Raw genomic sequence first — 26,762 nt, 5'->3', positions numbered from 1 at the left:
TGCACAAACTTGTGGAGTCCATGCCAGCTCGAGTTCATACAGTCATTAAAGCAAAACAGGGACATACCACATACTAACAAACTCTGAAATTCGTATAAATATTTCAAAGATTGTACTTTTCACTCGAGTTGATGTCAGTAATTTAATTTGTAATGAAAATTGGTGTATTAAATTGGAAAAGAATGCAAAATACAAGCATTTTCACTAGTATTAGTGCTCTCAGACTCATTAGTGCTCTCAGACTTTTTGACCCCATAGTACATGTCAGTTGTCTTTTATAAACCTTGTAAGCTTGCTAGATGGGAAAACACACATTTATATTCATTATATATATATATTTTTTTTATTCAGAAACAAAGTTTCCATTTAATTTCTAAATATGAATATTTCTAAGTTTCTAATATGAAGGAAATTTCATTAATCCATTCTCTGTACTGTTTATTCTACACAGGGTCGCAGGGAGCCTGGAGCCAATCCCAGGAGACTCGGGGCACGAGGTGGGGGACACCCTGGATGTGGTGCCAGCCCATTGCAGGACACAATCACACACACACCACGGACAATTTGGAACAGCCAATCAGCCTCCAGTGCATGTGTTTGGACTGGGGAGGAAACCGGAGTATGTGGTGAAAACCCCCAAAGCATGGGGAGAACATGCAAACTGCACACACAGGGCAGAGGCTGGATTCAAACCCCCAGCCCTGGAGGTGCAAGGCAGCAGTACTAACCACTAAGCCACTGTGCCCCATGAAGGAAATCACAGAGGATTATTGGATTTCTGTTCGATTTTGTACGGAAAAACAATGTTAAAATGAAAAAGTTTTATAACAGTGCATGGTAGTTTTCTTGATTAAGTATTTTTTTAATGATATTCCAACAGACTGTTCTGTAAAAGTCTTCCTAGTGAAATAACAGTTTAATCTGAATAATTCCTACAGTACACTTTTTTTCCACTTGGGAAGCATGTTCAGTTGCTTCTCCACACTGAGGCAGGAGAGCTCACATCAGTGCAATGTCGCCATCTTGTGGCGAAGCAGAGTAAACACAACGGGTCACTTCAGCTATGTTGGTTAATTTTTTGTTGTTGTTGTTGAGGTCTCCACCAGCCTGCAGAGGGCTCTGCATTACTCCACACAGCATAACCGGAAGAAGCTAAAGAGTAACTGGTGTAAATATTGTGCCATTCAGTGGGTGTGCACAGCACTGGGCTAAGAGAAGCGTGCAGCTGTGGTTTTAAGTTTATATGAAATTGTACACATTAACTAGATACAGATTACATTTTAAATTGTAAAACAATGATCTCCATTCCTCTGTTTATTGCTTTCTGGACGGCTGGTGTCTTTTTTAAGGAAGGAACATGTGCTGTGCAGATCAGCAGACCCCTGAGATTATCCAAGGTGAGAGTGGAGCATTTGTATGAGTAATAAACATGGACTAAACATTGGAAGCATTAATGTAACATGTTTTATGCCTGTCAGATTGTAGGCTTTTCCTGGGAGAACTGCGGAAAGGCTGATGATCCAGCTGTTATGAAGAGTCTTACTTTGTCTCCAGATCCCATTAACATTCCAGGAGATTTGACAGCAAGTGCATCTGGGACAACCTCAGTGGCTCTGGTGTCTCCTCTCTCTGTAAGCACTATACACACTTTCACACTGAAACCAGCAGGACAAGGCTGAGGTGTTTCTGCAGGATGTGATCCTAATCAGTGCTCACAGGCTTGCCATATTTTTGTTATATTTGTTATAACCTTATAGATCCAGTGCATGTAAAATGTAGGTAAAATTTGGGCACTTTGTGTACATTTGATGCACCATTCCTTTAACATCACTTATGGAGTTATTTGCTTCATATCTCTTTGCTGTTGTGCATCTTGTTGTTGCAATGTTAGAGTCACATGGGACTGAACTCACAATGAATACAGGAAATGAAAAAAATATATTTCACACTTCTGCTTTTTTAGCTTTGCCACATATGGCTGTTAGTTTAAGTCTAGATTAGAATTTAGTTTTTAGTTTCTACTGCTAAACTATGAAGTTACGGGTGGAATCGCAGTTTTTCCCCCATTAAGCCACAGAACTCTGTCAAAATGCAAGTCTAAATAATGAAGCAATATGTTATTAAGCAACATGATATTTTGTGACTCAGGCACCATTACAGACTTTTAACTGACTAAGCTGTAAAATCATATGTGTGACTTTGTCTAAGAGTAAGTTGAAGCCAATGGGGGACTAGATTGTCTGCTCTTTCTTGTGCTTATTGCCCTGTGTTTGCTTTTCTCACTTGTGACTATCACATGGGTCTGTAGAACTGATAGAACAGGCAGATTTTATGTCAACAATTGGGTATAAGGCTTTGTGAGGCCAAACTGCAGATTCATCTGACTGAGTCCTGAGTGAGACTGTGTGATTTTTTTCTAACACGTGATGTGTCTGTTATCTCAGGTAAATGTCACTCTTGAGAAAGAGGTGGCTGGTTACTGGGTAAAGGTCCCATGCGTGGATGAGCTAGGGAGCTGCCACTATCAGGATATCTGTGATATACTGAACCAGCTCATTCCTCCAGGTCAGGACTGTCCTGAGCCTCTGCACACGTACGGCCTTCCCTGCCACTGCCCCTTCAAAGCAGTGAGTGTCAACACTTCCACACACTTTAAGTACACTTCCAGTGAAGGGGAATTTCACACATCTATCTTCAGCTTAGAATGGAACCTTGGAAAACTTGGTATCCTAACTTGGTATCCTAACTTTTCACATAGTCAGACTTTCTACTGGATATAGTTCTAAAAAAACTACAGGCTTTCCTGAACTGAATGATGTTTCTCTTTTGCATGTAAAGTAAAGTATATATATAAAGTAGTTACCCCCAAAGGTGAAAAGAGAGAAATTGCACAAGATTTCATTTCGGCTGTGACACAGGAGCATTGCGGACATTTTGACAGCCAGTATCTGATTACAAACTCACTTGATTACGCTTATGTCAGCTTTTCTACAGCATATAACAACCACAGCCAACAACCTGATCAAAGTGTGACAATTACTATATGAGGACATCACAATTAGCTAGCAAGGTTGGACTGTTTTTAACACCACATTTGTTCCTTTGTTGCCACCACACAACTGGCTCCTTAACCAACATGATCTTTACAGGAAGGAAGATAGTCTTGGAAAGCTTTCTAGAAAGTCTATTTGAAATTTAGTTATGATTTCATAAAGTTGTTAGTAGTAGTTGAGGTTAGTAGTATAATTTATCATTTCTATCCTCTTTTTTCTCCACTGTTGATGTATTTTATATTTTAGCTATGTTTATAACTCCAACATTGTGCTTTCTGTTTTTCTTTTTCTTTTTCCAGGGTGACTACTCTCTACCTCAGACTGTTTTCTCCCTGCCTAAAACGGAGCTGCCCTTCTGGCTGACCAATGGTCAGTACCGTGTCCAGGGGGTGCTGGGAAACTTAGGCAAAGAGCTTGGATGCCTTAAAGTTTCCCTCAGTCTACACTCGGGTTAACTAGCAGAACAGAGAGGCAGTGTGGGACCCTTTATCACACGATGCATGCATTCTCTTCATCAGTGGTGCAATTTAGAAACCTGGGATCTTACTAATAAGAATAACTGTTTTTCCTTTGAATTGTGATCAGTAGAAATATCACATGTAACTTGGTTTTATCAGTGCAGGTCTGAGCCAGTTTTTGATCTAAAATGATTATTCATTTATGATTTACTAAATAATGGACCAATGAAAAGGTCCTGCACTTTAAATGATTTCAGAGTTAACATAGTTTATGATTTCATTTTAATCAAAGAAACAATCTTTTAGTATTTGTTAATTAGCCATTCAGGGGAAAATGTCATCTCATATGTTTTTAATTTTTTTAAATTATGATTACTTGTTTGTATTGTATATACTTACTGTTTAGTGTAACCATGGGGAAAGAACAAAGAACAGTTGCCAGAAGGTTTTTCCTTGCATGATGTAAATCTTGTGATGAGGAACATCCTGATATTATCAGTGCTGTTCAACTCTGGGCTTCTGACTAAAAATGCTTTAGGCAAAACAAATTTTAAATGAAATGTTTTATCAGTAAACAGTTGTCGGAGATTTGTCACAGAGGTCCATTAAAATTATGTTAATGTTACATTTAAAAGTGTTTTCTCTTCTGCTTCCCTTCCTTTAGGCCAGAACTTTTTGAAAATATTTTGCATCCTGGAATCCTTTTAACTGTAAAAAGAAGTCCATGGAACAAAGGTTTCTTTTATGAAAATAATCCAACTATTCAGATATTAGGCGCATTATTTAAACATGTTGAAGAATATTATGTCTATTTATTGGAGCAGTTTTTTATATTCTTGAAATTTCTACTTACAGAACACATTTTTATTAAAATTATCATTAGTTTCAAATTGAATGTATTTATACTGTAGGTCTAATTGTTTTTGAACTAATGGGGTTTGGATGGGACCCTTTCAATTCAAATGACCTTTCAAGTCAAACCAGCTATAAACAAACTATAAGAGGTCAAGAATAAATATAATTACTTGGATAGCTGTGGATTGTAACTTCCATCCCTTGGCTATGCTTCACCAACCTTGCTCTGAGAATGATGGCTTTAGGAAACTGATTGCTGAATTGTGTTTTATCATAATATACAAATAGGATTTTAGTTGTTATTTACAGCCATTCTGGCAGATTATACCTGACAGCATTACTGAAAATGAGGAAATTGTTCCAAATTGAGATGCGTTCATTATATAATGCGTTCATTATATAGCTACACAGAGATGCTGGGATTCTACACTTTGAACACTTGATGGTGACAAAAACAGTTTTATCATATATGCATTCACTGTTCAGCATATAGCATATAGTATAGTACACTAGCTTTGGTGCATCAGAGCTACTGAGACACCAGTGTCAGTTGTCAGTTTGATTTGAATGAATGGAGAATGTCATTTCTTTTAGCTGACTATAGAATTCATAATAACATTCCTACTTCTAAAAATCACAATAATGCATTGTAACAATGCATTATTTCCTATTATTCACTAACAACGCTTAACACTTTTAAATGAAGTTTCTTCACTCACTTCACTTAGTGATTTACAACCAATTAAATGTAGTAAGATCAAAGAGGACCAAGTGTAGGAAAAGAAATAGTATGAGCTCCTTAATAGAATTTAATTTATAAATCAATATCCTATATGTCATGTGGCAAAGATTTATTACAATATTACTTATACATATTTATATAGAAAGTTATAGCTACCATCATTGTGCAAACTGCATTTTAATTAATATACAAAATCTAATTGAAACAATGTTATCATCCGGCTATCGTCTATCACTGTCATAATTTGGGCTTCTTCTCCCTGAGTGTGAGTTTGCATGGAGTCATACCAAACTCTACACTGAAGAAAGTGATTCCTGCTTAAAGCTTATACAAGCAAGCAGCAATACAAGGTTTGAGGAAAATGTGCAATGATTTGGGCATGCAATTTACATCCTGCTAAACTGGTGGCTATAAGCTTTCCTTACTTGTTAGCAATATTAGCCTTGTAGCTACAGTGCGAAACTAAAGATAATTTAAGACAATAAACATATACTGGCTGAATGACTACATACAGTTTTATGTTTAGCTGAACTATTCCTTTAAAGCATTGCCTGAGGTGTGTGAGGTAAGTTATGATTTGTGAAGCACTGCTTTAATGGGTTGTGAAAAAGTTTTTTTTTTTTTTCAAGTGAAACTCTTCTCTAAATAAAGAGTTTGCCATCCAGCTGTAATAATAATGCACTGGGGGCTGAAGTCTCTGTAGTGCAGTGTGCAGGAGGGTACATCGTAAAACCTGAGCCTGGCCTCTTCACTTGTTATAATCATTCTTGACATTCCTGATTCTGCAGAAAACATTCCAAGTCATTCATCATCAGCATTATTCCAGATGGCCAGGTGGATCTCTGACCATACCAGGCCTCTACCTTCACCAATAAAACACACATTTTCTTCTTTTCTATCAGTACATATCATCCAGTTACCATATCCATTTGAACTGAATAGAAATATTATATTAGATAATGTAGTATCTTGTACTAAACTATCAGATTCTACAGTGATTGGTGTTGGGTATGTGTGTGTTTGTTAGATGACTAAGACATAATAATGCATTCTCTACATATTCCAAGTCATAATGCTGTCACTTCATTTCAGGATTTCTCTCATATTTTCTGCCAATCTGCAGGAAGGAGAGGGCAAAATTAAAAGAATATAGATTAGATAATGTGCATTGTCAAGCTGAATCACACCAGCCAGTTTCAGGGAGAGTGTGTTTCAGATTCTAGCTAGAATCCAGACTTTTTCTCTATTTTCTTATAGCAAAACAAATGCCATGGTGGGATTTTTGCTTGAGTCTATCATTCTGAATGGTGCTAAGAAGATTCACTCAGTTCAGTCCATGCAGAGGAGACTGTGCTTGATCTGGAACCAAACGATCACTGGAATCAAAACTATCAGAGTGGACTGCCATTTCTCATGGATATTTTTCAGCAATTATATATTGCAATTCTGTTTTGTTTAATAGAGTATGTATGTATGTAAACTATGATTAAATTATAAATTGTTTTATTATATTAATTTATTTTCAAATGAATTTATTTCATTACTCTGACTCCTACAGTTATAAGTGGTAGACATTCTTGAATTTTATGGCAGTTGCATGAAATTCATGTTGCTGAAACCACTTACAGATGATACCTACTTGTGTGTGTGTGTGTGTGTGTGTGTGTGTGTGTGTGTGTGTCTGTGAGAGAGAGACCTCACACATGGCCACATGGCCTGGGAGGTAGTGGAAAGAATGTTATCTCGAGCCGGCAGAAGAGTTTCAATGGACCTTGGCATAGATTTTACAACTCTCTGAAACTGTACAGGGGGATGAACACCATTCTTCCAAAACAATTTTTCTCAGTGGGTGTGTTGATGATGGTGCTAGAGAGTGCTGTCTAACACATCAGTCCAAAATCTCTGGAATGCAAAAAGATTGGGTTGAGATCTAGTGATTGCAGAGGCTATGGCATAAGATTTATGTCATTTTGATACTCACCAAACCATTCAGTCAGCCCTCATATCTTGTGGATGGGGACATTGTCATCGTGGAAGACACCATGCCTAATAGGACAGAGATTTTTCATTATGGGATAGAAGTGATCTATCAGAATGAGTTTGTATTAATTTGCAGTGACACTTCCCCCTAAGGAGACAAGTGGACCCAAACCATTTTAGCAAAATGCATCCTACCACATAACAGAGCCAATGATTTCTCCTTCAGTTTCACAGCAGTCTGTATATGCTATATGCTCCACTTACTATTTATAAATGAATACTACTATGTCGCCATTAATATTATATTGCATCATTGGATGGTTATATATGATGAATGTTGTTTAAAGAAATCTATAACTTGTACTCTTTAATCTCCTTGTGCCTAATTCCATTTGATGGAATAAGACCATTTGATAGGTCATAATATCTCGGTCATAATATCTCTGACCAGTGCCTCTACACAGCACTGGTCCTTGCATGTATGATGTGTGCCCTGATAAGGGTAAAATAAGATCGAGCTTTTCACATTAACAGTCACTGACCTCATCTGTAACTAGCTTGTATCTTTGGCTTATCATAGTGTGAAAACAAACTGTTTTATGTCATTGCAGTGCCGTTGTTCCTGCACACAGCAGTGTAAATCGTGATTTATCTGATGGCTTGTCACTTTGTTATTTCATCCAATGGATGCAAGGCCTGCTGCTAACTGAGACTCTACAGCTGCTAGGCCTTGGAAAGTTCCTCTGCTCCCACACAGCAACAACTGCGTTTTTATGTCAGATTAGAGCCGCCCACTATAAATAGACTGCGTTTTGACAAAATTGAAAGTGTTTCAGATTCCCTAGATGGCCCCGAGCAGAGGTAGGCTATCATACTGATGCTTAATATAAACCAAATAAGCAGGCCAAGAGGCCAGAAATAGATCATGGTATGATCAGGCAGAAGTACTCTGACCTATCATACTGTAACTTATTCCCGCAGAGTGTGATCATTCTCAAATGGTAGAGTTAAAACTCACATACAAGATGGCCATTTTAACAGTTTAATATATGATCAGTTTTAATGTATTGATCACATTTAATAATATTTATTCATGGAAGTCCTATGTCAGTTAATTCTTCAATATATGCAATATACTAATGTGCATCATATGTATATGCACTGTCAGTGGATTTCAAAGTGTGGTCCATGAGGTTTGTTTTTTTTTACTTTTTTTTTAAGTATTTTTTATAGAATACTTTACATTCCCAGTCTAAAGTTCAACAATTTACAATTAAATTCAACTTAACCAAACTGTAATTTTAATGAAATTAAATAAAACAGTATAGCTCTGTTTTATAAAAATAAAATAGTATAGTAAAGCTCTGCTCCAATTAATAAATATGATGATCCATATTTATCTAAAGTGGCTAATATTTGAATTGATTTATATTAAGAAATCTGTGCTTTTGTAAGTTCTTAGCTGTAGTATTCAAAGATAATTTCAAGTCATTGTGCTAGTGTGCGAAAACATTAGCAAGAATGTTTCAACATAAGTGAACGAACCTGATACAGCTTCATGTTAAAATGTTGTAGTGACCAACTATGACGGTAATTACGGTAAAATTCAAATCTCACAAGCGCTGTCGGCGCTTTTAAATAACTTTTTTGGGAATAACAAAGTTTCTGTAGCTTGCTAGGTCATTTGTTTGGTTCGAGTAGCCATACTGTAGTTTGTGAGGCTACTTCCGGTCGTCTTGGTGTTTTTATGAGGCTAATGCTGCTTATTAAAGTGTGGCGCGTCGCCGCCCCGCGCGTGTCCTGCTGACTCTGAGTGAGGAGGTGAGCTGTTGTGAACGCGGGGTTAGTCAGGCAGCTTTCTGTCTCTCTCGCCTCACTCAAAGCTCAGAGGCGGCAAGAAAGACATGGGCTGTCACAATAGCAAAGTGTGTGTCCACGTCCGCCGTAAAAAGGTACGTTTAAAAATACTTTCAACCATTTTTTCAGTCTAGTTTCAGAGTGAAGTTTGAATGAAAACCTCACTTCAGTATGAGCGGCTTCCAGTTCCCCAGAGCACGCGACACTGGAAATGAGTTGTTGTTGCTCCTCAAGCTGCTAACTTACTTCCTTTCTCAGAATAAAAGAAGTCAGGTCTAGCAGTCTGTGTGGAATTTTTCAGTTTCAATTTCAAATGACATGCTGTGTGTACAGAGTCGGAATTAGACGACGGAATGTTTTTGTCTGGGGTTTAATAATCGGCTTTGCGCTTAAGCACAGAAATTAGGCTTTGAAGGTGGGCTAAATCATTTCCGCTCAGATCTGCGTAAAGCTGCCACTTGCTTCTTCCACCATTTCCGAGGCTATTTAAAAACCTTACAGTTTACAAATCAAAGTGTAACACAACAAGCAGCCGTGCTGCCCCTGAAGTACTAGTGCCTTTTTTTGTTTTGTTTTTGTTTTGTTTTTGTTTGTCTTTTTATATTTTCCTTTGGGTAGAAATAATGTTGGTGCTCTTACAATCACATCCTGCACAAACTTTCTTAATGAAAACCAGGGGTGAATGTTATTAAATGTTACAATACATGTAGTCATCATTGCCATCCTTCATCAAAGGTTCAGGAAGGGCTTGATTGATTGATTGAATGAATGATGATGATGATATCCAAGATTGATGTTGGATTGTGTAAGATCTGTTCTCTGTTTCCAAATCCGTACAAGTTCTAACGTGATCTGCAAACAAACTGGCAAACTTCATCATCAGCCCATGTTTGTGTGTGTTACAGATTTTTCATTCTTCCTGGCCTTTAAGGGCTTATTCATTTGCCTGACACAAACTGGACTCGTTTTAATCTAAGCCCGGGGAACCAGCTGTGTATTGTGGTGTGTGGTTGTCTCACAGATTCCTCCTAGTGTTTAAGGGCTGATTTGATTAAAAATAAATAGTACTTGCCGATGAAGCACCAAAAGTGCTTTTGTCATGGACAAGGCTTAATCTGGCCAGAAATCCAAACTTAAAGCTTAGCTGACTACTAAGACAAACTCACCAAACTGGCCATGCTTTGAAATATTTACAAGCTGTGTGTGTGTGGTTGACATGACCAACTGGAGAAGTGTGAAAGTCTGAAAGCAAGGGAGCTTTAGTGAAGCCCACTGGCGGCTTCATTCAGAACACCTCAAAAACAAAATGGGACAATAAATAATAAAGTGCTTCTCAAACTTTTTATGGCCCACTTAAGCTGGTCAACAAATGTGGCATGGTCTGTTGTTTTGAACTGGCTCAAGCAGTAAAAATCCCATGCATAAGGTCCTTTAGTATATTCTGTGAACTGTATTTAATGTAGTAAGTGATGTAGCTGGAGATTTCTGTATGTAATGACATAATCTGGGTTGTGGTTTTAGCTTTTACATGCTTCACTTGTTTCTGACAGATGGCTTCACGGAACACTTGAATCTGCTGACAGCCTTGACAAGGGTTCAGCCTTGGATTTTCCTCATTAGATGATTACTTAATGCATGCTCCAGATAAGAGTTTGAATTCCACATGATCCTGTCTGTAAGCTGCAAAGCAGGAATTCTGATAGGAAAAAAATGTGACTCCGTGAGTAAGTTTAAAAGCTGTAGGGTGTAAACACAGAAAGGGGAGCTCAACTTTTCCTCACTGAACTGTGCAAAGTTGTCCGTATGTGAGACATCTTGCATGGTGCGAGAACATTTCAGATCTCGTCCATGCGTATCTTTTTTAGCTTTGCCACAACAGCTTCAAAACCTTAAATCACCTACAGACAGCAATGGCCTTGAGAAGACTTACACATTCACAGTTGGACCACACATTCTTGCCGATGACTGGGGGAGTGTTCCTTTTGGATTTATAAGTGAGTGTCTGTATTTCAGTGTGAAAAGAATTTATAAAAAAAAAAAAAGTATGGCATGGTAATAAAATGAATACCCTTTCTGGGTCAGACCTGTAGAGTCTACCTCCAGTAGAGTTCTTCTATATGGTATTCATATTGAAAGAATTCAGTGCAGTGATTTAAATTGTATTATGTTGTAATTTCCATTTTTTACTCCTCATTCTGAGTAGATCTAAGAATGCAAGACTCAATAGAAGTCTTTTCCATTTTTATGTCAGCTCACTTTTTTGAATATTTGAAAAAGTCTCCTCACCTTCTGGAAGCTGTCAATAACTTCTCTACTCAGAGGAAATACTATGAGTCCCATTCTTCATACACAGATTATTGAGTTAGCTGGATTGGATTGTTGTCAGACTTGTTACCAAGACAGAGATCTGGCAGCTCAAACAGGCTCAGGAGCAGGCTTATTCATCTTAAACAAGAATGACTTGCACATTTAGAAAAACAAGTTATATCGTGAACATTACAAACGAGTCCGTGTATTAAGAATTTCTATATGTTGGTTAATTTATGCTCTTGTTCAAAGGAAACATGCCCATGATTTGAGCAAGATTATAGCTTAGGGCAAGTTCATAGGTCTGCTCTTTGGATTTATGTCTGTGGATAGACATTTTTAAATTAAAAATGTTATGACGGGGATGTGAGGCATTGTGCCACTGCCACCCAAATTTTGTGTGCAAGAACATAGAAAACTTTTCTTGGCCTTCCCAGGCTTCTCATTAACTAATTGCTGACTCAAGGATTATCGTTTCAAGTCTTGATGTACTTTTCCTTTCACTGATATTCCTTGACAGTTTCTGGGGTCAGTGGCAGCTCAGTTTCTGGGGTCAGTGGCAGCTCAGGTTCTGGCGTCAGTGGCAGCTCAGTTTCTGGGGTCAGTGGCAGCTCAGGTTCTGGCGTCAGTGGCGGCTCAGTTTCTGGGGTCAGTGGCAGCTCAGGTTCTGGGGTCAGTGGCAGCTCAGTTTCTGGGGTCAGTGGCAGCTCAGGTTCTGGCATCAGTGGCAGCTCAGGTTCTGGCATCAGTGGTAGCTCAGGTTCTGGCGTCAGTGGCAGCTCAGGTTCTAGGGTCAGTGGCAGCTCAGGTTCTAGGGTCAGTGGCAGCTCATTTTCTAGGGTCAGTGGCAGCTCAGGTTCTAGGGTCAGTGGCAGCTCAGGTTCTAGGGTCAGTGGCAGCTCAGTTTCTGGCGTCAGTGGCAGCTCAGTGGTTCTGACTTTGGTTGTCAGTTGTCAGTTGGATTCCTGCAGCTGAATCTTTATTTGCATTGTTGACTGTAATTGTAATTTAACATAAAATTAATATTGAAGTTATTATTTCTACATTTGCTTCTTTATGAAGTCATTTATTTAGCTTTTTTTTGTAATATGTTTGTGTTAAATCATGATGTTTTATCTTTATTAAAACTTTTGTTTTATTAAAAATTTCTAGGTTTATGACAAATCCAGAATGGTGTAATCAAAGAGCTGCTTCAAATAAATATTCCCTCGTAGTAGTTTTAGAAAGCTTTTTGATTCCTATTGACTGCAAATACAGAACTATGCATCTAGAGTATGGGTGCAAGCAGAAAATATACAGGCCTCCCAACTGTGATACAGCCTAGATGAAATGTTAAATAGAGACATGTTACTGTAAGAAATCATGGCTCTCAAGCAAAAGTGAAAACTGCTGATATGTGTAGAAATATACTGATATATTTGCAGTTTTTCTTCTATTTTCCCATAAAGAAGAGAACAAGTTATGTGTGTGCAAACTAGTTTGGGGACATAGTCAGCAACTATTTTGTTTAACACATCTGTTCAGTAGATCAGTCCAAGTTCTTGTTTTATAAGCAACAGAACTTTGTTCCAGCAGACTTTCCTCATTGTAGGGGAGCCCATGATATCAAACCATCACCAACAAAGTGTGCAGAAGATGAGAGCATGCTAATATTAGGAGCTCCTCTGACAGACCATACCTGTAACATGAAATTACAGAGATGACTATTTCTTTACATTTGTAAGTTAATGGCTAGCAGTCTTACTCGTAGGGTAATTAATATGCAAGCATTAATTGGAAAAGATCATTTGTTTTACCAGCTCCATCTGGTTTTCTCACTGCCCGTTACTGCTTTTCCTTCTGTCTTGCTCTGGTCACCTTGACCCTGGGTTGCATTCATGTCACAGCCAAATTATAGAACCAAGACATGTTCATTTTTCATAATGAATATAAAATCACTGTTTGGTCATACAAGCACATATGGGTGTGATGGTCAGGTGTCCACAAATATTTGGCCATATAGCTAAAGATTTTTTTTAATGGGGTTAAATGTACTTGGTCGGGTGTCAATATACCTGGGTGCAACTCCAAAGTATCACCTATGTATGGGAAGCTCTGTGTCTGACCCCAGTTTCCTAACAAGCTGGGATACGCGAAGAAAAGAATTTCAATTTACTGTACTTGAATATGTGAAGCTCCACCCCTTCGCCTTGCACTCAGACAGCATACTTGCATGTGAGAGGGTTTGGTTTAGGAGGGAGAACTGAAAGGAGAAGCTGTATTTGTTTGGAATTTGAGTTTCAAAATAGCTGGCTCAGGGGTGGTGTTAACAATTGCAGGATAGACAAATTAACAGCCCGGCCTGCCTGGGACAAGCAGATTATTTATCAAGGTTATATTCATAGCTGCCTAGCAGACAAATAGGTCACCAGCATTTTTCTTCTCTTATCCAACAACCAGAGAAAGAAAAAAACCTTAAGCTCTTCTATTGTGAAACAAAAGCAGTAGCTGTGTCTCTCTATATATAGTGTGCTTTATAGTAGTGTGACATACCTTGACTAGTGTGCACTACTAATTTAGAATCCTGCTGCACTACGTTCATTGTCACAGTCTGGCTGGTGGTAGGAACTGTTTTTTATTTATTTATTTTTTTAATTATTTTTTTAAAGACAGATTTTTTTATTCTGCATGATGGCAGATAAATCAGGAAAATGAAGGGATGTTGGTGCCCTGACCAAACCAGGTATAAAATAAAGCACAGTGCAAAACTCTCCCACTAGCAAAAAACACAGTCAACACCTATTTAATTATATCAAGAGAAAATGAAGAAGTAGCCAAGACTACAGCTAATAGCCGAAACATTGACTAGCGACTTGCTGACAGGCCCAGTGGGCTAGTTAATGAATTAATGATTTAACACCACCTAGATTGCAAATTTTATTACGACTTCATTTGTAGGAAATCCAGAGAAATTACTCTCACTTCTTATTAGTATTTCTGTGTATTTGTGAAACAGCGGTTTTTAAGCCTAGTGATGGGTCTTTGGCCATTACACATTGTATGTGCTTTACAACACCCAGCCCAAGATCTCTAAGATTAGAATCAGTTGTACAGTTGCTGATGTGTTAAGTTTAGTGTCTTCAATAAATGGCGTAACACAGAAATTGCATGCTTTATAACTGTATGCCTGATTAATTTTTGACTGATGCACAAGGCATAAACATTCTGTATGTTTATACTGCATGCACAATTATTAGGCAAATGATTAATTTTATTGATGAACAAATCCAATGGTCTTAGTTGATCCTAAATGTTTATTTCACATCAAAATAGAATGTTTAACAAAGAAAAAATGGGATTTGTCTTTCTCAGAGGAAACTATTAGCATGCACAGTTATTAGGCAACTAAATAATTAAAATAATTTTTCACTAACTTGTTTATTCTTCAGTCTTAAAATATTATTTAACTAATAAGTAACATAAAATAACATAACAATTAACAAAAACGATTTTGGCCCTTCAAAACTATTCATTGATTGATATAGCCACCCTTCTTTTCAGTAACCGCCATGAGCCTATCATTCGATAAATCTGTCAGTTTCTTGATCTGTTCATGATCAATTTTAGTGGTTGCAGCCACCACAGCCTGCCAGTGCTGTTCAAAGAGGTGAATTGTTTTCCCTCACTGTAAATCTCATGCTTGAGAATGGGCCAGAAGTTCTCAGTAGGATTTAAGTCAGATGAGGAAGGAGGCCAGGTCATCATTCTGTCATCATTGATGCCTTTTCTGGTTAGCCAAGAAGTGGTGTACCTTGATGTATGCGATGGATCGTTGTCCTGCATAAAGATCATGGCCTTCCTGAATGTTTCTGACTTCTTCCTGTACCATTGCTTGAAGAAAGTGACTTCTAGTAACTAGCAGTAGGTGTGGGAGTTGGTTTTCAGTCCATCTTCAACCTGAAAAGGTCCAACTAGCTTATCATTCATGATATCAGCCCACAGCAGTACCCCTCCTCCACCTTGCTGGTGCCTCGCTCAAACTGGTACTCTGTGCTCATTAGTGATCCACCCACGGGCCCACCCATCTGGTCCATCTAGAGTCACTCTCATTTCATCTTTCCATGAAACCTTTGAGAAATTGGTCTTCAGGTAATTCTTGGCCCAGTCATGATGCTTCAGCTTGTGAGTCTTATTCAGTGGTGGTTGTGTTTCAGCCATCCTTACCTTAGCCATGTCTCTAAGACACCTTGTACGTCTGGACACTCCTGGAAGGTTGCAGTTCTGAAATATGGTGGCACTGGAGGCTAACTGGGTCCTGGTAACCTCACGTTTTATTCTTAAGTCTTTTGCTGTCATCTTGCGTCTTTTCTTCTCCATACATTTTTCGCAACCCTCTCGACCCTGTCACACCTCAATAGGTTTGCAATCTGCAGTGTGCTGCATCCCTCTGATAGGCATTTTACAATTTTTGACTTTTCAGTCTCAGTTAAGTGTCTTTTTGTCCCATTTTCCTGAGGTAGCTAAGCTGCCTAATAATTATGCACACCTTATATCGGGTGTTAATCACTTTAAACCACACCATCCCTCATTAAACATTTAAAGTTAACCTGAAAATAAATATACCCAGTTAGTAGTATACTAACAGTACACAGTATATATAGATGGCCTCAACTATTGCCTTTCCATATGTAGTAGTCTATATGGCAAATGTGACTTGGGTGTCATTTTTAATGTTTGGTTTCTAACAAAGATAAAACCTAGAGCTGGTCTAAAACATTCTGATAATGGTGATTGCCTATTGAAAAAATGCTTCACAGGCAAGTCCTGTTTCTGTTGGATATTTAGGATAAAGATATAAAGCTATAAAGCTTTAAAATGACAGTTGCTAATTACCCAGTAATGAATGCACCCTAAGGCAGGTTTATGTAGAATGAATGATTGATGATCACCTAATTTCATGGGTGGTGCATGCATATATAATCCAAAGTAATGTACATTTCGCTGTCATGAGCAGAAGGCTAGCAAAATAGGCAGAAGTAAGAGAAGAGACTGCAAGCTTAAACCTATTTGTAGATAGGCAGTCATAGTGTTTATACTACAGTGAGCTGGGAAGTTGGGTAGGTAACCAGATGGTATTTTCAGTTCTGCAGTGAATTAGTGGCTGAAGGTGTTCATGAGCGGTCTTGAATACATGCAATGTAAACTAATCAAATTAGGTTTGCCATGTATTGGATATAACTATGGCTTTAACTATTATAGTTTCGTTTTCAGATATTCATTTAAATAATTTCTGAATATTGTTCAATTCAGTCAAACACATTTAAATTTTTTGGAATGGTTAAACTCCGTAGCAGCGATTTCAAAGTCAGGTACGAGCTGAATAAGTTCCCTGCTGATCTGGACAGCTAAGTAGTTGCTGTCATTTTTGGGTTCTCAGAAATAAATTTCGCTGAGAGTACAACTAGTCAGGAGCCGTAGGTAACGTGTTTAGATGCACTAGGGGTTGATACCAATATTGATGCCTCAAATAAGCATTCTGAAACAGACACTTAGAATTTAACGTTTATGTTGGTGAATTTATTTTAAAGCGCTTCCTACTGTTCCTTGAGATTTTATTCCATATCTGCAGCGAGCTTGCTGTGTATAATGAACTGAGCAGTGAATGAAAACTTTTCTAATGCTACAAAGCATATATATATATATATATATATATATATATATATATATATATATATATATATATATATATATATATATATATATATATATATATATATATATATAAATAAATAAAATCAACTGTTCATTGCATTGGTAAATTACTACCACTGTAAGCATGCTTCATTGTTGTAAATTCAGACTTTTCTTTGTCTCCTCACTCAAGAAAAAACAAGCAAAGAATGAAACCTGTCTAAAGGAGATCAGCAGCGCTCATGATGGAAGTGGTGAGTGGTTTCCTGTCCCTGTCACATCATATGAAGTCACATCATATAAACATGCTGATTGGTTTATGGCATGAAGGAGGGTAGGCCACACTACACTACCAGTAGTGTGGAATTAGCAGTCATAGCTGCAGAGTGATCCAATAAACAAAAAGCTATGTATGAAGTGAGGTTTTAACATCATGACTTGTACATGAGAATGCCTGACATGGGGATTAGTATAAGAGCTGTAGCAGAGATGTGTGCTCAGGGCGAGGATTTACAGTACAGCACAATATTTAACAGGACAAAAAGCAAACTAGGCCATGGTTTCACAACACCTGGGGAATCACTGCCCTACAGAGGTTCAAACTCACAACACAGAGAGAAAGAGACAGAGAGAGACAAACTGATCCCCAAATGATCAAGTGATTATTGATCACCTCCAATACTTTTCTTCTTCTATCCACTGTCTACTACACTGAAACAGTTCTTTACAGTTTTCTTTGCAGTTCTGTTTTGGTATCTGCTTCCTACACACTGCTTTCTAGTACACATTTTCACATTACATGCCAGTGTGTTGGCAGACACTTATGAACATCTGCACACGACTAAAGACAGAAGAATATAAATAGGAACCTCTGCAGGGGAGGAGGTCCCCTTCACCATGAAGTGCTTTAGACAATTAAAAAACAAGCCTGGATAACACCCTGTTGCCTCTGTGTGTAGTGTGTGTTTCAGCTTGCCAAATCTCCTTTGTGTCTTAGTGCAATTCCTATTCCTTATGTTGTTGTGTAATTCATGGGACTAATGAAACATGTGAAACTCTGCACTGTAATGAATTAAGGCAAGCAATGTGATAACACAGAATTTAATAATGCAGAGACCTGTTTATCCTTATGCAGTGCTGATTGTCAAGACCTGCTGTGGCTCACTGCACTGTTGTTATTTACCAGGAAAATGCTCATCTGAGGAGAAGGACTCTGGTCCAGAGTCACTGCTGGAAAAGTATGAGTGGCAGCTGAAAATCTTGGATGAGGTACTAGCAGCTTCAGGAAGTGAAGAGCGAGACCAGCTTCTGAAGGATCATCAGCATGGAGACCTCTGTGTGCTAGTGCGCACTATCACTGAGATGGTAAAACTCTTTGAAAAGTTCAGTCTCCTAGTTTATATACACGTGCCTACACTGGATTTACTGGTTGAGTGGAAAAGCTCTTCTGGATCCCCGGTGCTGTCTCTGGTTGTGGTCTGCAGAGAACCCTGAATGTCTTCTTAATATATAAAGTGAAGAACTCATGCAAATCAATCAAAAGTCTAATGCTGAATTGTTTTTCTATACATATATGCAAAGTTTCAACATAACCCATGTGACCACTGTCAAGCAAAAGTAAAGAAAATGAAAAGAACAGTAGTTATAAAATCATTAATCTTTTAAAAAGAAAGGTTTTTTTAAGATTTTGTGCACAGCAGAAATGATGTATGGATCTGCACAAGCAGCGTTTCAGAAGGAATGTGTGTGTATGAAATGTCTCAGATGATAAACTGCTTGTTAGTATAGACTAGGACTGCACAAAAAAGGGAGAAACAATGTCAGAAAGCTAAGCTGTAAGAGAATTTTTAAATGACTCAAGCGCTCACCTTTAGTGAGGAATAACAGTTTTATCGTAAACAAGTTTTTAATATTATACACTGAATTCCCAATTACTAAATTAGTGATGACTAAATGTGTGAAATGAATGAATGTGGCAAGTGAGTCATGGCTGCATGTGCCATTTTGCTCAAAACGTGCCAGTGACACAAAGAGCGTGTTAATCAAGGGCAGTTTTTGTCCATGTGTGGCTTATGAGTTGCTGTCAGCAGAAGAACAGAAACATTGGCATGACTAATAATTTAACCAGCTATTAATAATTATTAGTTTCCAGCATATTACTTTAAAAGGACTCACTGTGCCCTTGATAACCTAATATGATTAAAGTTTTATACTAAATAGTGGTTATTTATGCTCATGGTTTAGGCTATTGCAGTACAAAGTTACTACTTGCCTCTGAATGTAAACCAGATCTTTCACAGACAAGTTGCTTCAAGTTGCAAGCAATTCAGACACAGAAAAGAACAAACAAGCCAGAAGATGTCAGCCAGTTATATATTGTAAAGCATTCACTGATAAACAAAACATGCCCTTTCCATTACATAGAGGAAAAAAGTAATTGGGAATATTGCCCATTTTCTGTGTATTTGTTACCACTCTTTCCTGTTTGGGGCTGGGAGCTTTGCCACATCTGTCTGTCTTCTGACCAACAAAGCCATACCTGTTCACTGTGGCCTCTGGTCTTGTAAAGCTTGCTTTCTGCTTGCTCATACCCTGCTTGCATTTACAAATGACTAATTACTGATGCATCTCTATTAAGTGGTCTGGTTCCTTTGTTCTTTGTGCAGTTCATCATGTTTCTACGAAATCACCTCCTGGATTCCAGCTTCTGGTTGTGAGGCTAAGCATTCATCTTCAGTCAATGAAGCTTCATCACCTAACACGCTTAATACTAGAGACCGTTGGTGGTCAGTTCATGGTCCAGTCTTTTCCCTTTATACTTAATCACTGGGCTGAGTGGGCATGTCTCAGAATTTTTCTTACCACTGCTGCATAATAAGATACAACTTCTCTTTTTTTTCCTCCATCCACCTCCCAAGTTGCTCAGGGGATTACTGCCTTTCTGACATCGTCGTCTTCCTGGATGAAGACTCATTATATGAAACCTTGACAGAATTGAACTGATATACCTAATGGCAAAGAGTGAAGACCACCCTTCTGCTTATGACCACTCACCTCTGAGGTGCTTAACATATCTCAGCAAGAATTAAGTAAAAAGCTTTTAAAAAGAGTCTATTAAAAATTCTAAGGGCTCTGCACTGCATTGTCTGCACACCCTGGTTCGGAACTATGTGCCTGGACACCAGTGCAGGTCTCCAACTTCAGGCGTATGCTTGGAATGTCCATTTCGGTCGTGTGCACATGCTTGTAGTATAATATCTCACTGCTTCAATGCCCTGGCTCCTCAGTGGTGAAATGTGCTTCACCCTCCAGTCAGAACAGCCTTGTATTTTTATTCCTTCTGCAAAGGTCTAAAGAGCTTCCCCTTAAAACAGCATGTAGAACACCTAGTTTTTTTCTGCAATTAAATTGAATAAATGTCCTTTTGTATTACTTGTTTGTTTTTTTCATTTATTGTCCTTTTAGTGACTGTCTTTGTAATGTCTGTGCGCTTAGGTCTGAACTTGTCTTTCGTTACCACCTAGACCACTCTAACGCTTGTACAAACCGGATAAGTGTGTCTGCTAAATGACTAAATGTCTGTTGTATAACCTTGACATTTACTGTAGGTTTTGTCAGCAGAGCTGGATTCTGTACCTATACCGTTTACTCTTGGTGGAGGGCCTGTTGTATGTTTTGTAAGATACAGTCATGACTGATGTAGAGCAATAAATCTACAGGAAACTTTCTAGTGTTTTGCTTGAAGTGTAGAGATATGCATGAGGTGTGTTCATTTATTCATTATAATAAGAAAGCCAGGGAGCACTGTTTTTTTAAAGATGCATAGTTGACATATATTTATGTAATATGTAGTGGGCCAGTGGTTTGAAGGCTTTTCTTTTAGTGCAGCAGAGTACATTCGTCACCTGTCTAAAGCCACATCTTCCCCAAGAGCAGTAAGACACCAGCTGAAAGCCGTATGCTTTTTCTAGCTTCTAAAAAAACTGAAGTAAACGACTCTGCTTGACAAATGTGCATTGTTTTTTTTTTGTTTTTTTTTCAATCATATGGTTTATACATCATCATGCCAACAGGTGAAGTCTGAGACAGTTGCTGAGCTCAATGCTGTTCATGAGAACCAGATGAAGATTTCTACAGAACAGCACCAAAAGGAAGTGGAAGGTATGTGCCCGTAACTAATCAGCAAGCATGCACTTTGCTATCTATGTGCCCGTATAAAATAAGGTACATGTTTTCCCCCACAGAGATGAAAAACCTTCACAATGAAGAGACGAACGCTTTGCAGGAAACGCACACAGCGGTTGAAAGTGCTCTAAAGGTACCTCAGTTGAAAATGAAATACTGCAGTCCTGGCTGTTTCAGATTACTCTTTATGAATTATGTACGGAAAGGATTTTATAAACTGTGTCTTAGTATGTTGTGTTGCACATACCATTGAGACATTTGAGTGATGTTTTGGTCTGAACTCCATGTGAACTCTGAACAGGAGCAGATTGAGCAACTGACGGCGGACCTGAAGCTGTTCACAGAGTTAAAGCAGCGAGTAAAGGAGTCCACACTGAAAAGAGACCTTCAGAGAAACATACAAGTAAATTTCATGATGATAAATGAGATGGAAATGCAGTTTTTCAGTACTGTATTCAGTAAGAATGCAACATTTGCTTTGTATCTGCCCTTTCTGTGTTAGACTCATGGCAGCCCGGGTGAATTCTGGGAGCAGGAACAGGAGAGTCTGCTAATTGTCATAGAGATGAAGAGCGAGCGTTTACAGGAGCAGGGAAGCAAGCTGCGGCAGATGGAGGCCCTGGTATAAACTCCCACTCACCATTTTTGGTCAGAATGGAAACAGATGACCTCTTCCTCTTACACACTCATGCTGGATTTAAAGTTCCAGTTCACCAAAATACAGAGCTTCAAAACAGCACTTAATCTACAGCTCTGAATCTGAAGCTCCATGATTAGGCTAAATGAAGATTCTTTTATGTTTAACTCTTCAAACTGTAGACTTACAAATGCAAAGAAATAAGAGAATAGAATTTTGAGTTTTGGGAAGGGGAAAAAAAAGCACTATTCCAAATATTACAACTGTAGAAACATTGAATTATATAACTTATATGGACTCAGTGGCCAGTTTATTAGGCACATCTACCTTGTCCCTTCACTCTGGCTATTTTGTCAGGTACACAAACCATATACGTGTCCTTTTTAGATATTTTGAATTACTGACTGTAGCTATTCTGTTGTCCTGTTGCCTACCCTCTATCTTATTCATCCATGAAAAGGGACCTCCATAGGACCACTGACAACCAGGGATTGTTTAGGTGGCCTGTCTTTAGTGGACAGTTTCTGCAACATGAAATACCATGCCACTGTCATGTCAGTGTTATTGCTGTGCTGAGAATGGCCTTCTACCTAAATGATATACTGGCATCCCATTCAGGTTGTATTAACTCCTCATGCCCAGTATTCCTGGAATATGCTCAGCATGCTCATTGCAACCCTGACCAGGCTGAAGAGGTGAACGAATGAATAAAATCTTTAGTACGCCAGTAAGTTTAGCATCTGTAAATTACCTTATTTAGTTTTTTTTATGTAGAATTGTGATACACAAATCTATGTTGTGATTGTTAGTTTTTTGATGGGTTGGACAAAGTAATACTCTTGAATTGTGTTTCTTAGTAACAGGCTTGCAGACCCACAGCCATGTACAGTTTAAAGTTATTCCAGATGTTAAATTGGCCATCCCTACTCTAGAATGATCATTCATTCATTAACTGCTTTATCTTGGTCAGGGTTGCAGTGGACCCTATCCTGGGAAAACTGGGTGCAAGACAGAAATAAACTCTAGATGGGACTCCAGTTCATTGCAAGGCACCATGCACATGTGCACACACACACGTGCGCACACACATTCCTAGGTGCAATTTAGAGTCACATCCTCCTGTTTGTGGGAGGTGGGAGGATATTGACTAGTCTATATTGCATGATTATTGGGACTTTCATCATCTAGTTTTGGGTTTTAAATCTACTTCTCTATCTCTGTCAATTTGTTTGTTCAACAAACACACCTTGATAATGTCCATGCTGTTTTCTCAGGTTGAAAAGAATCTGGCTTTGGAAGACCAGGTACTACAGGTTCTACAGCAGAATGAGGACCTCAGAGTTCGAATAGACAATTATCAAACACTAATACAGTAAGCAGTTTTAAGCTTCTCAAACTCCCATCAGCCGTTTGTGTAAAGCCCTTTAACCTCATTCTTGACAATTCCAACAAATACAATAAGATATGTAATTTCTCTAAATATAGCCAAACGTTCCTGATTAATGCATAATGTCATGACATAAAATTAGTTTTTTTCATGACTTCTACTGCTAGAGAAAGTGAAATAGAAACTGTAAGAGAAATTATTGTATAGTAGTTTTAATGTCATACATTTCTTTATTTTCATAGAAATTGGGACCTTTTTAAGATGTGATGAAACACTCATTTGTTAACATGGAGAATGCTAGAAAATTATCTTGTGCTTTCCCATAACCTTTACACTTTTCTTGTTCTTCCTGACTCTTATATTTTCCCCCTTTCAGCCAACTGTCCAAGGAGCAGAATGAGCTGCAGGAGGCGCTGGAGAAGCAAACATTGCAGAGCCAGAAACTCAGTCAGGAGAAAGAAGAGTTGCTCTTTAAACTCCTTCACAGACGGGACTCGTGCTCATCTTTTCACATATCTGCCGTAGTGTCTGCTGAAACTTCCCCAAGCTGACCTGTTCTCAGCTCCACCATCTCACACACTGGACTCCACTCACCACAGCCTTGTGTGTTTAAACTCCAGAGTTAAGCAACCTGTGCCTCTCAGTTTTAGCCTGCTGCTGATTTCTTTCCAAATAACTGTTTTACGGAAACTGTGGTTTTTATGCCATGCTGAAAGTGACTTGTTACATGAGTTTTGCATATACGCAACCTCTGTGTCACAGTTGGGAAATCAATCTGACAGATTTTTTTGTATTTTAGTTTGTTTTTTTTATAATTTTTTTAATCTTAGTACAAGTAATACGTTTCATTTTGGAATAACAATGGATCAATCTACATTTGTACTGTATATGTGTATTATGTTATTGTACATGTGGGGTTTGCTAAGGAATTTAAAATATTGTTTTCCCAACATACCTGATCCACCCCATAAAGGTTTTGATGATGAATAGTTGGATGAGGTGTGTTGGTAGGAAAAACTCCATTGTGAAGGGTAGAGGGTTCTGAGGCACTGGAGTGAGAACCGATGTTTTGTGATATGTTACTGGAAAATGTGTACCACATTGTTATGGTTATATTTAGCATAAGGTACCGGTTGTTCCAGGAAACTGATATCGGATGATGCTTTCTGTTTTTTGTTTTGTTTTTTTTTTCCCCTCACCCAATGGTCCTTTTTCCATTTTTGCCTTAGAAAATCCAAAGCACTTGTAAGTGTATTTTAAAGAGTAGATTTTTCTTTCTGCTTTTCAGATGCACTGGCACTTTTACAACAGTATTCATATATATGTATGTTTTTGTATAAGCAATATTGTGGGCTTTTATAAGTTGCTGGCACATGTAAGACCAGTTTGTTTGCATGTTTAGACTTGGACAAGTTCATTAGTGTAAATTCTGAGCACATTGATCTTTTGTTAATTGAAATATGACTAGTGAGTTACTGTTGTTTTGGGTCTTTTAGCGAGTAAGTGACTGTCAGCTAGGAGAAAATCTAACTTTACAACATGTGTAGAGCACCGTTGGGCAGATGCTGAAGGACCACTGCTGCAGATTTGTGTTCAGATGTTGCTCAGAGTGAAGGTGTGTATATTGTCCACTCTCATTTTCTTCTTTGTGGCCCATTTTTATGTTCTGTTGTATGTTTACCTCTGAACAAGTGCCTTTTTGCTAGGGCTTCACAAAGAAAGGCTGAATAAAAGCTGCATCTGAGGTATTTGTGAAATATGTTTTGGATTATTAGTGCACAGCGTTATACATAACCAGGTGCCTTGGAGTGGACTGCTTTTTTGTGCTTTCAGAGTTGATTGAAAGAGGGAGAGAATTTGTGTAGATTGAACTTAAGTCTATTAAAATGGACCTGAGTATACAGGATGTCCCAGAAGTCTCCATACATAGAGGACTATGTATGCCTGTACCACGTCGGTTGTGCCTTCGTCAGTGAATGTTCGTGGGCGTCCACTTCTCGGTTAGTCCGCAACACTTCCAGTCTTTCTGAATTTAAGTTTGGCAGCAGTGTTGTGTGTGATGTATTTGCCATGTTTCCTGTTAAAGTCCATCGCAACCTTGTGACAGCTTCCCGATCCAGCCATGAGAATGATTTTGTCAAAGGCATTCTTAAAGGCTATCTGAAAAATATACATATTATATACTAAGTATGAAACATTTTGGAAGACATTTTTGCTAAAGTGTTAACTTCCCTATGTATGGAGACTTTGGGGACATCCTGTAGATTAAGGGTTTTGGAAATGCAGCTCCACTGTAAGTGTATGTGTCCAGTAGGGGGCAGAGCAGTGACGATGAAGCTGAGGCACAAAGCAAAACGTGAAGATTAATTTTCTCTACTTGTAGACTGTGTCTAAAATGACATACTATAATAGCATTTTACCATTACAAAAATTGTGCTGACTGTAGGACTGGCCGATCAGATTAGCCAGTCAGTGATAACAGGTTCTGTGTTTATGCCACGTTTTAGACTGATTAGAATCAGACACCAAGTGCATAAGCAATTCGTAATATTTCCATTCTTCTGAAGTGTACCTGTATTTATATAAGGATACTATACTGAATCCCGGGGGGGATGAAAGTCTTTATTTTGGCTACACGGTCTCTCACCCTCGAGGTGCCATGAGCTCATGTTGATGGTTAACAAGTGACCCTTTTAGCGCTGAGTCAAGTTACCCAGACGTGCACTTTCACTGTGGCCCATGCGGAGAGAATGATTAGTGGGGCTCTGTTCTTGCCAAATAAGAGCAGCAGAGATACGTGATTGACATCCTGATTGGTGATGTGTGCCCTGTTGTGGCCTCTTTTCCTCCTCAGCCTCTCTGCTCACTTGGCGGGGTGGGGAACACACTCTCTCTCTTCCCTCAATCTGCGCCCTTGTGGAACGGCTGAGCGGATGTAAGAGGATCACTTGCTCTATGGCTGTTTGACATGTCAGGACAATACCTGGCCATGCAGTGGGATAAGTGCAGGTCAGTCCCCTGCAGTGATGTCACACGGTTCCCAGAGCATTTAGCAGCCACCTGGGAGGATCTCCGTGGCCCGAGAGGAAGCACTTGAAAGGGAAAAGAAAGCAGCACAACACGCTGGCAGAGCTGTAGTCAACACAGCGTCCTGTTACAGCCCCTTTCCTGCAAATAGAGGTGCTGACCCACCTGCACTTAACACTTCATACCAGTAGTCTTCCAGCAAGAAAAGGTGGAGGAATTAAGTACCCCGGCTTCTCTGAAATCTTTCCAAGAGGTCTTAGATTCTCTCAGTTCTTCAAACAATTAAGCGGTTGTGTTTGGGTTTTTTTTATATATATATTTTTTAAATGTATAATATTTAACATGCATAGCCATAGCACGGTTGTGTATTATTAAACTGCTGTTCCTTTTACATTTATATATATTATATATTTATATTTATATATATTATACATAACATAACAATAGTTAAATGAAGTTAATGGTTAAATAAAGTAGCTAGACACATTTTTAAATCGAAAATGAAAAGGGATAATTATGCTGGTGGTGTAACTGGGTAGAAAATCCCCTCTGTGTCATTATGACTCTCAGTGCTGGAGTAAAGCAGGGCGACGCTGCTGGTTGG

The 26,762-nt window shown here is 38.5% G+C and overlaps 2 protein-coding genes and 1 long non-coding RNA gene across 3 annotated transcripts; 2 read left to right on the top strand and 1 right to left on the bottom strand.

Moving 5' to 3' along the window:
- Positions 1-1,147: 1,147 nt before the first annotated feature.
- gm2a (ganglioside GM2 activator) lies at positions 1,148-4,136 on the top strand. The gene is made up of 4 exons (XM_026917513.3): positions 1,148-1,397; positions 1,479-1,631; positions 2,445-2,627; positions 3,353-4,136. Exons 1-4 carry the CDS (start codon positions 1,296-1,298, stop codon positions 3,506-3,508), a joined length of 594 nt encoding a protein of 197 aa, XP_026773314.3. The 5' UTR covers positions 1,148-1,295; the 3' UTR covers positions 3,509-4,136.
- Positions 4,137-5,053: 917 nt separating this feature from the next.
- Positions 5,054-8,760, bottom strand: LOC113529407 (uncharacterized). Its single transcript, XR_003403049.3, has 3 exons — positions 8,634-8,760; positions 7,090-7,154; positions 5,054-7,010 (listed from the first exon to the last, which is right to left on the bottom strand). It is a non-coding gene; the product is annotated as an uncharacterized LOC113529407 (long non-coding RNA).
- A 47-nt stretch (positions 8,761-8,807) lies between these two features.
- Positions 8,808-24,879, top strand: ccdc69 (coiled-coil domain containing 69). The gene is made up of 9 exons (XM_026918588.3): positions 8,808-9,040; positions 17,116-17,176; positions 18,109-18,287; positions 20,996-21,083; positions 21,167-21,240; positions 21,409-21,510; positions 21,610-21,729; positions 23,019-23,116; positions 23,508-24,879. Exons 1-9 carry the CDS (start codon positions 8,993-8,995, stop codon positions 23,680-23,682), a joined length of 945 nt encoding a protein of 314 aa, XP_026774389.3. The 5' UTR covers positions 8,808-8,992; the 3' UTR covers positions 23,683-24,879.
- Positions 24,880-26,762: the final 1,883 nt, after the last annotated feature.

The sequence above is a fragment of the Pangasianodon hypophthalmus genome, chromosome 7 (genome assembly GCF_027358585.1).
Source record: "Pangasianodon hypophthalmus isolate fPanHyp1 chromosome 7, fPanHyp1.pri, whole genome shotgun sequence".
NCBI lineage: Eukaryota > Metazoa > Chordata > Actinopteri > Siluriformes > Pangasiidae > Pangasianodon > Pangasianodon hypophthalmus.
This window is presented reverse-complemented; position numbering and strand designations above follow the sequence as displayed.